General features: G+C 40.9%; 1 protein-coding gene and 1 long non-coding RNA gene across 2 annotated transcripts in view; one reads left to right on the forward strand and one right to left on the reverse strand.

The window, feature by feature from the left end:
• PSMD13 (proteasome 26S subunit, non-ATPase 13) overlaps window positions 1-12522 on the forward strand; it is a 13275-nt gene extending 753 nt beyond the window's left edge. The window contains exons 2-13 of the mRNA XM_042445555.1: window positions 1485-1563; window positions 2520-2554; window positions 2654-2709; window positions 3278-3321; window positions 3605-3691; window positions 5993-6164; window positions 7029-7108; window positions 7194-7319; window positions 7779-7841; window positions 10411-10491; window positions 10811-10927; window positions 11715-12522. Of these exons, the coding sequence (XP_042301489.1) occupies window positions 1485-1563; window positions 2520-2554; window positions 2654-2709; window positions 3278-3321; window positions 3605-3691; window positions 5993-6164; window positions 7029-7108; window positions 7194-7319; window positions 7779-7841; window positions 10411-10491; window positions 10811-10927; window positions 11715-11810 (1036 nt within the window). The 3' untranslated portion in view covers window positions 11811-12522. The remainder of the gene's footprint in view (window positions 1-1484; window positions 1564-2519; window positions 2555-2653; window positions 2710-3277; window positions 3322-3604; window positions 3692-5992; window positions 6165-7028; window positions 7109-7193; window positions 7320-7778; window positions 7842-10410; window positions 10492-10810; window positions 10928-11714) is intronic.
• Window positions 12523-15216: 2694 nt separating this feature from the next.
• The window catches only part of LOC121929489, a 7359-nt gene continuing 5837 nt past the window's right edge, over window positions 15217-16738 (reverse strand). The window contains exon 2 of the long non-coding RNA XR_006103680.1: window positions 15217-15569. This is a non-coding gene — a long non-coding RNA (uncharacterized LOC121929489). The remainder of the gene's footprint in view (window positions 15570-16738) is intronic.

The following is a 16738-nucleotide window of genomic DNA, read 5'->3' on the forward strand; positions in this document are numbered from 1 at the left end:
GGAGCAGCAGAAAACAAGCTTGCTCCCTCCTCAATATGACATCCCTTCAAGTATTTAAACAGGGCTATCATATCACCCCTTAACCTTCTTTTCTCCAGGCTAAACATCCACAGCTCCCTGAGTCCTTCCTCATAGGGCTTCATGTTTTCCAGACCCTTCACCATTTTAGTTGCCCTCCTTTGGACACATGGCTCCAGTTCCTCAATGTCCTTTTTGAATTGTGGAGCCCAGGCTCAGGCAAAGTGGGGCCTTTGTAAAGAAAACCAGCCTGTGCTTTATAGACTGCAGCAAAGCCCTCAGTTGGATAGATCACAAAAGGCTGTTGTGGGTGGCTCTAAAGGCCATGAGGGTGCCACTATAGCAATACCAATAGCTTCATTTCTCTACCACTTATCAGTGCACTTAAGCACTCCCCAAGCAGTTCACAAGGTGTAAGTTAATTGCACACAAGAAGCTGGATGCTCATTTTAGCAACCTATGGAAGGATGCAAGCCTGAGTCGACCCTGAGCCCCTGGATGGGACTGAACTCACAATCTTGTGGGTTTTTCAGGCTATGTGGCCATGTTCTAGCAGAGTTTCTTCCTGACATTTTGCCAGCATTTGTGGCTGGCATCTTCAGAGAATGCTTGCCTGGAAAGGAGTTGGGTATATATACTGTGTGAGCTGGGAAGGCAGGAATGATTTGCATGTGTATTGTTCTGTTGCTAATGGCAGGCCTCAGGGTGGGAGGGTATGCAAAGGAGGATTAGGCAAGCATACAGTGACCCCATGAATTTCATATTCCTTGGCAGTCTCTCCTCTTAGTACTGACCCTGCTCAGCTTCCAAGATCTGGCAGGATCTGGTGCTTTTAGGATGTTTAGGCCACATTTTTTAAAATGGCACTAGCAAAACATCGGCTGGAAGAGACCCCAAGGGCCATCCAGTCCAACACATTCTGCCATGCGGGAATTCTCAATCAAAGCACCCCCAACAGATGGCCATCCAGCCTCTGTTTAAAGACCTCCAGGGAAGGAGACTCCACCACACACACTCCGAGGGAGTATGTCCCACTGTTAAACAGCTTTTACTGTCAGGAAGTTCCTCCTAATGTTGAGGCGGAATCTCTTTCTTTGTAGTTTGAATCCATTGTTCTGGGTCTTGTTCTCTGGAGCAGCAGAAAACTAGCTTGCTCCATCTTCAGTATGATACCCCTTCAAATACTTAAACAGGGCTAGCTTACATCTTCCCACTCCTGTAATAGGAATGTCCTATATTCAACTTTGCAGCCCTATCGATAAGTCATCCTCTTTTCCTGTGATGTCTTTCTGATAAAACTAATTTAGTTGTTTGCCTCTTCTGCGGGTGGATTTGCTGCTTGTCTTACTTAAGTTACGCTTTTAATTCACAAGTGCATGTATTGGTCTCAGGCTCAGTTTTTACACATGTAAACTTGTCACTATTGGCATTTTCAGTTCCCTTCAGTGCTGTTGTTTATTTTACAGGCTCTGGCACCAGCTGACTCTGCAGGTCTTGGACTTTGTACAGGACCCCTGCTTTGCCCAAGGAGATGGACTCATCAAGGTAAAGTTCCTAGTTCTGTCTTAATAAGTTGTAATGATAATAGCTTGTATTATGAGCATTTTCATTTCCCAGATGTTTTGGAATTGTCATTAGTTTTTGATAAGATAGCAAGGCGGTGTGTTTCCTCGGTGTTGGAGAAGAGGAAATGTGTGTTCCTTATCTTTTGTGAAGATGAACATTGTCAGAGTTGGTAGGCTCTTCTGGATCACAGTTCCATTTGTCAGTGAAAAGGAACTCTTCTCATTCTGTGAAGATACATTTTTATCTAGCCCACTAATTCTGTGAAGATACATGTGCAAAAGTTTTAGGTTCTGAAAACACGCTTCATTCTTTATAGCAGGACTGCCCACTTTAAATCTGATACAGCTACTGGCAGATGCAAGTTTCTAAAATCGTTTAGAACTAATGGTAGTCAAACATTTCACGGTGTTATTTCTCTTAAGAGCAATTATATGAAACAGTGTCACAAGAATTTATTAATATAGGAAATACTCACTTGTTTGAACTTTCTTCCTGTGACCCTGATTGCAGGGGAGTTTTAGGCATATATTTAGCTTTTTTGTGGGTTTTTCAAGCTATGTGACCATGTTCTGGAAGAGTTTATTCCTGACGTTTTGCCAGCATCTGTGGCTGGTATCTTCAGAGAAACTTAGCTGCTCCACTCCTACGTTTACCTTAATACCACTGAAAGTTTACATTGCTGCTTATAGATATTAGTAACTTAAATGAGCAAAACATTTGAGGAGTTATTTTATAATTTGTATGCTGCATCAAGTCTTTCTTCCATACGGACGAAGGTGCCTAATTTTCTGTCTGATATTCTATCTCCTCCAGTATTGTGTTCACTATCTTGCATACATTTCTTCTAGTGCTGATCAAAATATTTCATCTTAGGTGGTAGTGATCAACATCCATGATATTATGCTAAAGTTGGTTCTTTTTTGTTTGATTTACAGTTATATGAGAACTTTATTAGTGAATTTGAACACAGGTAAAATTTCTAAATACCTTTAAAAATGAAAATATCTCACATTTTAATATTAAATACTGCTTATAACTTTATTTGTCCCTATTTCTTCTTTTATTCTAGGGTGAACCCTTTGTCACTTGTAGAAATCATTCTTCATGTAGTGCGACAGATGACAGGTAAAATTCTTCTCCTCTTTTATTCTAAAATGTTTTCCAGAATGAAGCAGCTTGGGATGCAGTCAGGGCAACAGATCTCTAGTAAAGTCAGGCAACTGTTGTCTCCTTCAGTCTTGGGAACGAGCCACACTTTTAGTTTTCTGTTGATAGCCACCATTAATATTATAGAACATTAATAGAAATATATGTATTACTTTGTGAAGTAATATCGATAACAAAGTTGAGTGCCTATCCCAAGGAGGGTCCCACACTCTGTGGGATTTACTATCTCCCCTCCATGTAGAGAGAAATGGAACAATCACAGGAGGCATTTATAGATAATGAACATGCAGTCTCTGACTCTGGGCATTAAAATAGAAGGCTCTTGAGACCACAGGTATGAGTAAACATTTGATGATTTGCTTTTCATAGGAATAAAAGTGGGGAGCTTATCTGATCACCATCACCATCAAATTCACCTCATGGGGAAACAACATAAAAACAGGCTCTACATACTAAGAGTTTTTGTGAAAGGACATAACTGGAAATAATGTGAACCTTTGTGTGATTTCTGTTTACAACTCTTTAGACCCTAATGTGGCCCTTACTTTTCTGGAGAAGACCCGAGAAAAGGCAAGTATGATATGTGTACAGTGTATGATCCATTCACATGCAACTGTTCTCAATACATTTGCAAACTGGCCAACAAACTAAGCTTCATTTCTCAGTAAAGAGATGATGAGAAAGAGGAATAGAAGTCAGTCTTGGAACCAAGTTAAGGTGACAGAGCTTGTGTTCTGTGTGATAAGCTGGCTTGAGTTCCAGCTTTTGGGAAAGGGGAATAAAATTAATAGAATTGGCACTGCCTACATGCTGACAGCTGATTTTGATGTGTATTTATATATTGTGGCTGCAGGTGAAAAGCAGTGATGAAGCTGTGATTCTGTGTAAAACAGCAATTGGGGCTCTGAAATTAAATATTGGTGACCTGCAAGTCACAAAGGTGAGACTGTATTTATATCTGAGTGTTAATGTGTCTTGTCTGGCTGTGTGTTATCAGATAGCTGGCAATTTTTGTACAACACTTGGTTATTAGTGTTCCTGTGTTCTGGTGTATGTGGATGTTTTAAATACTGAATTCTGGGGAAGACTAAAGTCCAGCTGATTCTTGAGTTCAGTTTTGATGATGTCACTTAAAACACCATACTATTAGAAATCTGAGTGTGAGCTTTTCTAACAAGTGCATGTTACTAAGAGTGCAGTAATTAAGTATAATGATGTGCTCAGTCCCCTTCAGGTGGGTGGAGATGATAACTTTTCACATTTAAATGATTATTTTGGTGGTTATAATCCCATCACTGTAATCCAACACTATGATTGATAACCAACTGCAAATATCTCACATTTCATAAAAATAGTAGAATAATAAAGTTGAAAGAGACCACAAGGGCCATCCAGTCCAACCGCCTGCCATGTTCTGGGTCCCCTTCTGTTTTCTCTGTACACACTGTCCTTAGGAAAACTCATTAGCTCTTTTGGCTTTTCCTACCATCTGTATGCCGATGACACCCAGCTGTATCTTTCTGCCCCCGACCTTTCTCCAAGGCTTGAACAACAAGTCTCGTCTTGCCTCACAGCTGTCTCGCAGTGGATGTGCCATGGCGTTTGAAGCTCAACATGTCCAAGACGGAGCTTCTTGTCTTTCCTCCTAAGCCCACCCTTCAACACTCCTTTTCTGTCTCTGTGAACAACATTTCTATTCAACCAGTCCAGCAAGCCCGCAGTCTTGGTTTTATCTTTGACTCTTTGTCGTGTATCCCTCAGATCCAGACCACAGCCAAAGCTTGTTGATTCTTCTTGTACAATATTGCCAAAATCCGACCATATCTCTCTGCCTCTACTGCCAAGATCCTGGTCCATGCCCTAGTGATCTCACAACTTGATTACTGTAATGTCCTCCTGGCTGGGCTTCCTCTTTCTCACCTCCGTCCTTTAATCTCTGTTCAGCATTCAGCTGCACGCATTATCACTTCCACCCACCGCTCTGACCACATCTCTCCTGTGTTGGCATCCCTTCACTGGCTCCCCCTCCCTTTCCGTATTCAGTACAAGCTCCTGCTGTCGACGTTTAAAGCCCTCCATGGACTGGCCCCTCCTTACTTATCAGACCTTCTTTCTCCTCACCTCCCCACCAGGGCCCTCCGTTCTGGTAGTCAAGGTCTGCTGTCTCAGCCCAGGATTTCCTCTGCCCCATCCTGGATTCGCCCCTTTTCACTCGCTGCCCCTCACTCCTGGAATCTTCTTCCCCCACTAGCAAGAGCCATCACTTCTTTAACCAGCTTCAAAACGGAGTTGAAAACCATCCTGTTCAGAGTAGCCTTCCCAGGCATTGCATAATTGTCGCTTGCTATTTGGTGTTCTTTTGTTGTCTGTTTATTGCTATGTACTGTATATGCATCATCCTACTTGAGAGTATGTATTTTCCCTGGAAAATGATTAACCATCCATTAAGAACCCAAGCCCTCCCTCCAGTCCATCTGCCTTGGTCCAGGCCTTGGAGGTAGAGAGGAACTGCTGGACCTCTTACCCTTTCCCTCCACCACTCTCTTCTCCTTCTGTGTCATGTCTTTTTAGATTGTAAGCCCAAGGGCAGGGAACCGTCTAACTAAAAAGATTGTATGTACAGCGCTGTGTAAATTTACAGCGCTTCATAAATAAAGGTTAATAATAATAATAATAATAACAACAACAACAACAACAACAACAACAACAACTCACAATCAAAGTATTCCCAACAGATGGCCATCCAGCATTTATCTCAAAGGCGCAGCTTCCAATGCATTTATTATTTGCAGAAATGAAGGTTGGCATTGAATTTGCCACAAACAAACTCTAGAGCAGTGATTCCCAAATTCTGGTCCTCTAGAAGCCCCTGCCATCTTGGCCAGTGGTCTGGGATTCTGGGAGCTGAAGCCCAAAACACCTGGAAGGCCAATGTTTAGGAATCACTTCTCTAGATGTTCTGTACCTGTGAGTTCTCTGTCTTTGATAGGTTAGAACATAATGTATGAGCATAAATAAAAGAAGGTTTATATCCTGAACTTTGACTTAATCAGATTTGTACGACTCTTTGTGACTGGAGAGTCTTCTTCCTCATTTCAGATATTATTGATAATTGTCTTCCTTACCATTTGAGAATATTATGTAGCTTTCTTGTGATATTAAGAGGAAAGGACTGGTGATATGCTGGTATGTATAAAGCCTGTGTAGTTGGAGATTAAGATATCCCATCTATTTCCATTAGGAAACCATAGAGGAGGTCGAGGAGATGCTGAATAATCTTCCTGGTGTGACATCTGTTCACAGTCGCTTTTATGATCTCTCCAGCAAGTATTACCAGACAATTGGGAATCATGCCTCTTACTACAAGGATGCATTAAGGTTTCTGGGATGTGTAGATGTCAAAGATCTGCCAGGTAGTGTTCCTTTTTCTTTCCATGTCAAACAAATTGCATTTGTTGTACTTAGGGAGATATGTATGAAATGGAGATAGACTCCTCTTGTGATTATTGTTGGCACACTATGTCTTAGAAGAGGAAGTCTAGAACAAGGAAAAATACTTGGCCATGGTAGATCATTTATTTAATCAGTAAAATGAATGAATGAATGTATTTATTTCAGTTAACAAACCATAGGCAGTATAAAAACAAAACAACAAATTAAATAACAGCAGGAGTAGTACATACACAGCATATAAATGAACATGTAAAATACATTATAACAAGGGTTTTGTTAACAGACTCAGTAATATAATAATGTTGGGTATTTTGGAGGCAGGATTCTTATGTATTAAAGTTTTCTAGTTCTCATTGTCCAGAAAGGCTTGGTAATCTAAATTCTATGCCTGAAACCATCTAAGGCAGAAGCGATTAAAGTAAATCCTTTGTAGGATCCTTATGTTTGTAGTTGTCCCACCATCACCACTAAACTGGCCATTCACTCCCAATTCTTGGGGGTTTTCCCTCTCCTTTCTTCCTGTTACTTCAGAAAGTCAAATCAATTTATCTTCTGTAAAAATCCCAAACTCTTCAGTATAGGAATTTTGCTTTTTGTGTGAGTGTGTAGAATAATTGTTTTGTTTTTTATGGACATCTGCATGCATATTAAGTGATATATATATGCACTGATAAAATGGGACAATGGTGTTACATCTTCTAATTCAGAATGATATGGATGCCACTAGGGTCTGTCAGCTATTGTAGGTTTGGAAAATACATAAGTACTAAAAGTGTGACTGCACTGTAGGACTGCTATTTGAGCCAGGACATTTTTCTTCCCAGTGGCAGACCAGCAGGAGAGAGCCTTTACTTTAGGACTGGCAGGACTCCTTGGTGAAGGAGTTTATAACTTTGGGGAACTGGTAAGTATAAATTTATTGGTTAAATTATTGTGGTAAAGAAAGCTAGTTATTATATTTCCGTATCTTGCCTCATTTCCATCATCAGCTTATGCATCCAGTGCTGGAGTCTTTGAGGGACACTGACAGACAGTGGCTGATTGACACACTTTATGCCTTCAACAGTGGCAATGTCGAAAAATTCCAGGCTTTGAAGTCTGCATGGGGCCAACAGGTAGGTACCTGATACAGAGATATTGAACAACTAATAAACAGCTGTTTTTGCAGCCTTCCAGGGAGCAGGAAAGTACAGTACATGTACTGGTAGTGTGTCTTTTGATGAGTCACAAGTTGAAAGTTCAATTCTAATTTCAGTTTGGGGCTTTATCATTACATTGGGCATTAGCTAAACATTTTTGGTTGAGCAAAATAGTTACTAATTTTATTTGTGGAAGCTGCTGGCTTTATGTAATCCTTTAAAGATTCAGTTTGACATTCTTTCCACACAGGAGATACTGAATTAATAAATCTGAAGGTTTGCTATTAAAAATATTGAATGTAATTATTTTGAAATTGCAGCACAGAATCAAGAGAAATGAAATGACCAATACTATTTGTAGGATGGGCATGGGGCATTCATCTTGCAGAAAAGGGTTTTCCAATAACTGAAGTTCTGAACTGTCATGTTTTACAGCCCGACCTGGCTGCAAATGAAGCTCTTCTCCTGCAGAAGATCCAGTTGCTTTGCCTCATGGAGGTGAGTCTGTAGCAGAGGTACTCCCCCTTTCTTCTCATATGGGCAGTATGGAGTCCTTTTCACCAAAGTATTGGTATGAATTATGAGTATTGGCCTTCTGTTTTAATTTAATTCTTCTGTTATAGCATTCCTCTTTATGTATGTGGCAGTCACCTGTGGCAGAATGTGACTTTTGTATTGCATTCTGGATAATACTTAAGAGTTGTAAAAATAAGTAGTCTTATTGAGTGGCTGCTCTGGAAATATCTATCCATTATTCTTGTGAAACATCAAGTACAGTCGCCCCTCCTTTTTCACGGGAGATCTGTTTCGGACCCCCTCACGAAAACAGAGTTTTGCCTATATTCAAGCCCCATTGGCTTGAATATAGGTGCATGGCTGAAGGTGTGCACCCCATTGTTTCCCCCTCCGTTCATCCCTTGTGCATAAGTGAAGGATGCAGGTTCCAAAATTGCAAGAATAGAGAGAGGACTGTAGTTGTCATTTATGTTACAAAGGAAAGGATCACATTCCCCATAGTTCATTGTGATTGAAGCAACCAAAGGATTTGTCCAACTATAAAATCCTCCCATCTATGTAAATGAAATTTCTCAATATTTTTTGATACTGTATTATGGGCTAGTGCTCATGACAAAGCCTGTGTATCTGCACAGTCATCCAGTGGAACTTTTTCAAGTGGTCAGGCACCTTTTACATTTTGGCCCTCAAGAGCAGTATATAAGCCATTCAGCAGCCCATTGTGAAGAGTTTGCAGAGCATTTTATGGATAAAATTGATCAGCTCTGTTCTGACTTGGATGCTATAGTTTATAAAGGATCACTAGACATAAATTTAGTGCTTGCTTGTCCAGTGTTACTGGATACTTTTCAATTTGTGCAAATTGAGGATGTGAATAGGATGCTTGGAGAGGTGAGAACCACCATGTGGATATTGGACCCATGTCATTCCTGACTCTTGAAAGCACACCGAGGGGGATTGGTGGATTGGGTATGGGAAGGCAGGTTTCTTATCTTACCTTAAAGAGGCTATGGTGAAGCCATAATTGAAAAAATTCCTTCTTAGTTCCACCATACTGGAGAACTATCAGCCAATCTCCAATATCCCGTTTGGACAAGAGATAGGAATAATAATATTAATAATAATATTGGAAAGGCCTGTCAGAAGAGCTCCATCTTAATAAACTTAAAGGTTTCCAAGGTGGTAATTCATGGATCCCGTCTGGTAGGCCGTTCCAGAGTCTGGGAGCAGCAGCTGAGAATGAACGCTGGGTCATTGCAGAGAGTCTAGTCCTTTTCGGTTGAAGCAGATTCTTCCCGGCAGAGCAAAGAGCTTGGGGAGGACAATATGGGAGAAGGCATTCCCGCAAGCAGTCAGGACCCAAGCCATGTTGGACTTTAAAGATTAAAACCAACACCTTGTATCTTGCCCGGAAGTTAATAGGCAGCCAGTGAAGCGATTTTAAAACTGGTAAGGTATGGGCAGATCTAGGTGTGCCAGTAACCAGCCTGGCTGCCATATTCTGGACCAATTGAAGTTTCCGAACTTGACACAAAGGTAGCTCCATGTAGAGTGTGTTACAAAAGTCGAGCCGAGAGGTTACCAGCACATGTACTACTGTTTCAAGGTCTTCCCGCTCCAGGAAGGGGTGCAGCTAAAGCTGATAACAAGTGCTCCTGACTGTCACATCCACCTGAGCCATCACATGGAGAGAACATGTGGCCTCCTAGCTCCAAGCATTCCTAGATTATTTAGATCCATTTCAGTCTGGCTTCATGCCTGGTTATGGGACAGTTACAGCTTTGGTCCCCTTGGTAGATGATTGGAATGGACGGGGGTAGTGTGTACTTGTTGGTTCTGCTGGCTCTCTCAGTGGCTTTGATAGCATCCATCATGACGTCCTTTGGGTTGCCTCTCTGGGATGGAACTCTGTGGCATTGTTTTATAGCGGCTCTAGACTTCCTTGGAGGGGCAGACTCAGAAGGTGATGCTGGGGGAAGCCTGTTTGATGCCCTGACCATTATTTTATGATGTCCCTCAGGGATGCTTTGATTTAGATTTCCTTCATGGCAAGGGGTTGGACTGGATGGCCCTTACGGTCTCTTCCAACTCTATGATTTTATGTCGTGCATACTGTTTAACATCTAAATGAAACTGCTGGGAGAGGTTGTCGGGAGTATTCGAGTTCAGCAAAAGGATCATGTAGCATCTGACTAACTGAAAGAAAGAAGCTTGTAGCATGAATCTTTGTAGAATTGAATGCTTCCTCAGATGCCTGTTTGGAGAGACTCCAAACAGACATCTAAGGAAGCAGGCACAAGTCAAGGAAAGCTCATGCTACCAGCTTCTTTATTTCAGTTGTCTCAAAGGTGCTATAAGACCTCTTTGCATACTGGTCTTCCAGGCAAACATGGTTATGTCTTTGGTGTTCAGTGTCATCAGTATGCTTAATTTTTATATTATAGACAAGCAATGGTTGTACAGTTGGGAAAATCAGTGTTTCTGCTGATTCTTCTGGCTGGTGCCTTTTCTTTTTAATCAAGTTAGTTTTAACTTCTTTTCCCTCTTGCAGATGACCTTCACCCGACCAGCTAACCACAGGCAACTCACTTTTGAGGAGATTGCTAAAAGTGCCAAAGTCACTGTAAATGAGGTGAGTTACATTTGTTCCTAATACAGGAGACATCTAAATGTTCTGGGCCTTTGTTGAGCTTATTAGTTAATTGATTAAACTCATGCAGTGTGTCCACTTCAGTTTTACTCCATGTTTTTGTTTAAACAATTTGTGTTAAATTTGTATTGTTTCCACACAAATATTTACAGGGACCATTACCTTGGTCCTTTGCCTTCTTTTTATTTGTAAATTTCATTTTGTTGTAACATGATCAGGCTGGTGTGCTGCACAGTAACTTAGCTAGAAACAACCTGATTTTTTTGTTGAAGCCAACAGAATTTTTTTTGTCTTTTTTCAGGTAGAGCTGCTAGTGATGAAAGCACTTTCAGTAGGTTTGGTAAAAGGCAGTATTGATGAAGTGGATAAAAAGGTTCACATGACCTGGGTCCAACCACGAGTGCTGGATTTACAGCAGGTAATCATCTTCTTAGGAAAAAGTTGCTTTCTTGGAGGAAAACAAGAAGGGTTGTTCATAAGTTGAATTTAATCATCACTCTACTTTTTTGCGAGTGTCTTGAAAACTTACATCAGTTTGCTTTATTGAAGTAGCATGCAAAATAATCAAATTCATTCCATTTGATTCATAGCAGCTCACGTTTCTGGGTACATTCAGCTCATTAAAAAATGGTGTAAGCGAAAAATGGACAAGTGGAAACTATGGGAGATTAGTTGCATTCTAATGCTTCTAAACATTTACTAGTACCAGGGCGGTGTGAGGCAGAGAGTGCTGGATCTACTTCTTTAACCCAAAATCTGCAAACTATTACCAGTCAGGACAGAAATTTTATCCCTTTTCAGCTTCCCTCCCCGTTTTTCCCCCATTAGCCATGCAGGTTGGGATTTTGGGGAGGTGCAGGGGTTTACATCCTTTGTTACCTCCAAGCCAGTGTGAGAAACTCAGTTCTGGGCCCCCTGAAACAGACCTATGTTATGTAACTTCCCCTACCCTGCCTGGTTTTCATATCCTGTGTCATCTGTCACTGTTGGGGGCACTGCTAGAAATAGATTTCTGCCCATGAAATTCTGCACAATGGCCCTAAAAAGGCAGACCCCCTTAGCTCTGATAGAAGCCAGAGGAGCATTACTATCCTAACCAAGCTGGAACTGACAATTAGTATTGACTCTTGTAGGATACTTTGGTATAGAATTGTTTCATGTTTGTCTTTTACAAACTTCTTTTCCATGCTGTGTTTGTCTCCTAGATAAAGGGCATGAAAGACCGTCTTGAGTTCTGGTGCACAGATGTGAAGAGCATGGAAATGCTGGTGGAACACCAAGCTCACGATATCCTAACATAAAGGACTTTGCACTGGCTGAAGGAATATCTTGTGCTGTTGCTGAAAGTGGCAGTGCCCTGGCCACTGACTCTGTACTGAATTCTATTAAAAGGGGGGCTGGGGAGGAGGGGAAGAACTACTTTTCTGATGCTTGTACAGAGGATTAAGTGGCCTTTGCTGTATAACCCTTTGGTGCTTGGAGTCGGGAATTCCCTCTTACGCACTAGCATTTCATTAGTGCTCTCCATGGGAGCTCCCATCCTGTTATCACAAAAGGGGGGAGGTGAGGACTCCGTAATGGTGGATTAATCAGTCTTGGTGTGATGCTGTTGCAGTGGAAGATGCTGGGGGACTATGTGCTAGGGGTGGAGGTCATTAACTCAACAGTGGTATGGCAGCAAGTCTTCCATTTTGCACTTGGTGTGCAGGAAGGAAGGGCCACTTTTGACAGATACGGGATGAGAGCATGACCCTCTCCCAGCTACGTTTCTCCCTGCTAGCCCAATGGCAGCATAGCTGAGAGGACACACCTCTTTCTCCTAGCCTCCCCACATTTTTCAGTAGAAAAGCTGCTCAATCCCATCAATGAGTTTTCCAAGAATAAAGTCATAAATTTAATGGATTTGTTTTTATATTCTCTTTGGGTTTGCTCTTTTATGAACATTTTATCTGGAAGTGTGATTCAGGGTGTGGGGGAACTACTCGAATAAACTTCTGCCTTCCCTCTTGTGCAGTTCTGTTGATGTGGTTTTACAGTGACCTGAATTGAACAACAGTCCAATTTAAGAGGTTTAAGACCAGCACCGATGTAGTATTTTTACTCTTTGGAGATTTATCATAAAACATTATCCTGACCTCAGTACTATTAGCTAGTCCCCTCAAGCAGTAAAGATGATTCTGTACTTGATAGGGAAAGAATATGGACTACAATTTGCAAATGCATGGATTTAAAACCATTTCTTTCTTGGAAAAATTTCAAACATTTTAGTAAGCTTTTAGAATATGGTAACTTTTTTTAAAGGTGCAGTAGGTATCTTAAACACATTGACATTAGGGTGAGGCTTCATATTAACTATGTGTTCTCTAGCACACCTGCGTTTGGGGCCCCATGTTAAAATTAGAGCACTTTGAAAGTACTTTGTGCATTTGACTTTTGTCTTGATTACATAGCAGTTAGTGAAAGTAAAATGCGTGCTTATTGAGATCAGCTGGTCTTACATTGAGTGTTGGGTACAATTACATATAATGTGCTTTAAATAATTTTCTTAGTGTAAACATCTGGACATGAGGAGATAGAAACAAGTGGGGGAAGTAGGATTACTATGATATAAAAATTCCTGTGAGATCACAGCACCAGATACATTCTTTCTGAATTGGCTTCATTTGAACAGAAATGGTGATGGTGAAGAAGAATGACATTTTCAAATGCTACTACCAATTTTAAAGGTGTTAAGTGGCTTGTCCTACATAAAAATCAGCACCAACTGAGATTACAACAGCTCTTTGGACGTTACCACATGGGGGAGTTTAGAGGTAATTGGAAGGTCAATGCAGTGTGATCCCGGATGCAATCATGTGGATTCACGTTTTTGCACGAGAGGTTATCATACGTAATCAATTTGAACCCAATCCAGGGTCAACCGAGATGTGTAAAATCGGGAAATGCAGAATTTGCAAATCCTGTTCCACTCCAAAGTTGCGTTCAATTCGAATTTGGCAGGTATGGAACGCATGTCTCGGTCTCCCTTGGATTGCCTTCAAATCAGACTACAATTCCCAAGCTTCTTTGCTGGCTGCAATTTTTCCCCTCCCTCACACGAGGACTTAATGTGAGTGAATCGTGGAGGAATTGTTAAGGCAGCATGCATGTGTGTAACACTGAAATGATTTCCCAGCATTGGGGAATCATGAGCTACCTCTAGTATCCTGGAATCGTTAAGAGAGAGTGACTTTTCTATTAACTCAAAATTTCCATTAACAATTTGTAAGCCACTCTGATAGCCTTTTGGCTGAAGAGCGGGGTATAAGTAAATAAATATTAAATATTATTATTAATGATGCTGGCGAAATGTTAGGAAGAAAATCTTCTAGAACATGGCCACAAAGTCCGAAAAACTCACAAAAAACCATCCACTGTCATTGTGGGGCTCTCCAAGCCACATGTCTTTTGTGTTAACAGCAGGGACCCTAAAAATTAGGATTCTAGTCTAGCCATTTTCTTAGGAGGCTAGACTTTTATATGCAGTGAATTTGTAGAGATATCCTCATCTACAGTTTAGAGTGTTGCAGGCTAGCTGGAGGCTTGCTTACTTAGTCAGCATTTGTCTAGTAATTTATTCTTTGCTGCTCACCGAAAAACCTTTGTTTTGCAAAATCATAGTGCAAATTGGAGCACCGAATGAGTTGTGAATGGATGCCAAATTGAGATGGTTAGGGGACTTTCAAGGTTACCTATGATTTTGAATTTTCTAAAAGTGCTAGAAGAGACTTCAGGTTTAATTTTTATCAGAGCCCAAATAACTACTGCATGCTTTTCCTTCATTGTAGAATTAACTTGAAAGTCCATGGATTGGCAGGTCTCCAAAATAGGATGGTATTCCAGTTTCATCCCAAGCATCTCTTCCTAGAGAGGAACTTGTGCTCTACCTTATTTTCAGGCTTTCATTAAAAAAAAACAATGTTCCAAGAGTTTGCTTCCCCCTGGTTTCTTTCAGTTATATATATGCAGCAAGCTTTCATCAAAGTCAGGGTATAGGTGTCTGTGATTCTCTGGTTTATGCAGATATAGAATGCTTATACTGCATAAAGAATTCAGCATCTTCAAAATCTTGTTGCATGTTTTATAAAGATAGGCTTTCTAATTCTTAAGAGGCTGCAATGACAAAAGTGTTAAACCCACCTGCCCACCACCATTGCATATGGGAACAGGTTCTGTAACTTGCCTAAGGAATCTTAATGGAAATTGGCTGATTCTTAGCTCACCATGTTGACCACATTATAAGTCAACTAAATATTTTTCCTTGCTTCTTTGGCATACACTTTACCTCTTTTAGCACAGAATAGACAAGCTCTGTGTATGGAAGAATGGTCTGTACTATCTCCTTGTGTACTTCTGAGCTTATTCCACCTTAGAGTGTGTAATGTGAATTCCAGAGGCAGAGACAGCTGACTCCTACCTGATAAGGTAGAAGGAAGGATTGATAGTTCTGTTAAAGTTAAGGCAATCTCCATAGCAAACACTGGTCACCACACAAGTCACAGAAATACATCTTTTTTCTGGTGCACCCATAAAATCTATGCCCATCTGTCCTGCATCAGAAATTTGAAACTGCAGTACAGATCAGTGTAGATATTATTGAGATGTTATTGAAGCAGCTGTTATTGAGAAGTTATTAAGTATGAAAACTGAAATAGAAATCGCAATGGCTTTTCCTTATATTTTCAAGGATTTATTTATTTAATCTGTATATCCTTATTTGGTAACACAACACTGAATATCCCTTTTTGCTATTAGTAGTGCACTTTTCTCAAAGAAAACATATTTGGCTACTGTAATTTTAAAAACTGCCTTGAATTATAACAAACTCCAGGGACAGCTTTCCACGAAACAGGATACAATTTTCTTTTTTGGTGCTGTCTTGGTAGCCATATTCACAGCAGAAGCCTTCCATATGCACTTCAATCTCTGGTGGGGTTCTTGTAATCCTCAAGGTGGCACAAAAACCAACCTGGTGGGATCAAGAAGACTGCAGACATCACAGTCAACGCAAAAACTTGCTCCTGTGAATGAAAAAAAGAAATTTTGAAGGGATGTCATACTTGAAGGGATGTTATACTGAGGATGGGGCAAGCTTGTTTTCTGCTGCTCCAGAGAACAGGACACAGAGCAATGTATTCAAATTACAGGAACTTCCTGACAGTAACAGCTGTTCAACACTGACCAAGTGAAGTTTCATACTACATTGCATATAGTGGTAATCATGGTGTGAAAAAGTTCTCAACTGCTTCAGTAGTACAACCCCTACTAGTTCTCTAGACTGGTATATTTTAACATCAACCGCCCCTGGAAAGAACCTAGCTCGAATCATGGCCAGCCGAACGTAAAAGAAAATGCCATATGCATTCATACACTTAGTGAATGCTATCTTTGAACCTTATCACACTGAGGTTATTGGATCAGGGGTGAGTGTGGGTCGAATGATGTGGATTGACGTTATAACGCGACTGTTTTATCACACCTGGTTGCCCTTCCGTTACCCTTCCGAACTGAGGGAGAATCGAATCCAAGGCTAGTCACGTGATGCGGATTCAGGGAAAGCGGAGTGAGTGCAAATTGTATTTCCACACTGGTGCATACCATGGGGGATTCAACGATTCGAATTGGGACCCTTGCACATGCTCAGTGGGGCCCTGAAGGCATCCTGAACCTTTGCACTTCTGGGGTGAAGAAGGGAGCCTGGCTCCACTTTCATGGGAATGACAGCAATTTCCCCTCCACTTTCTCAGGAATGACAGCTGCACCTTTCTTCCTCCTATTTTCCCATCCCTGGCAGCCAAATTCAAAGGGTCCCCCATGTCAGAGCCCCAATCCATTTCATCCACATCTACATCTATTCTCCTGCCATTCTCATCTACATCTCTCCTTCTCTTTGTAGCAGTTGCCTTCTCTTAGGTTGCATCGACACTGGGGAAATAATCCAGTTTAACTCCAGTTTAACTATCCTGGCTCAGTGCTATGGAATTCTGGGAACTGCAGTGTACTGAGACAGTGAGCCTTCTCTGCCAGAGAGCTCTGGTGCCTTAGCAAACTAATATATTATTATTATTATTATTATTATTATTATTATTATTATTATTATTATTATTATTATTATTATTTTAAAAATAAAGTATTCTTATTAAGGGAGTTGGAGTTTGTTGTGGGGTCCTTGGTTCGAGGCTATGGAATT

Source organism: Sceloporus undulatus, chromosome 1, assembly GCF_019175285.1.
Source record: "Sceloporus undulatus isolate JIND9_A2432 ecotype Alabama chromosome 1, SceUnd_v1.1, whole genome shotgun sequence".
Classification (NCBI taxonomy): Eukaryota; Metazoa; Chordata; class Lepidosauria; order Squamata; family Phrynosomatidae; genus Sceloporus; species Sceloporus undulatus.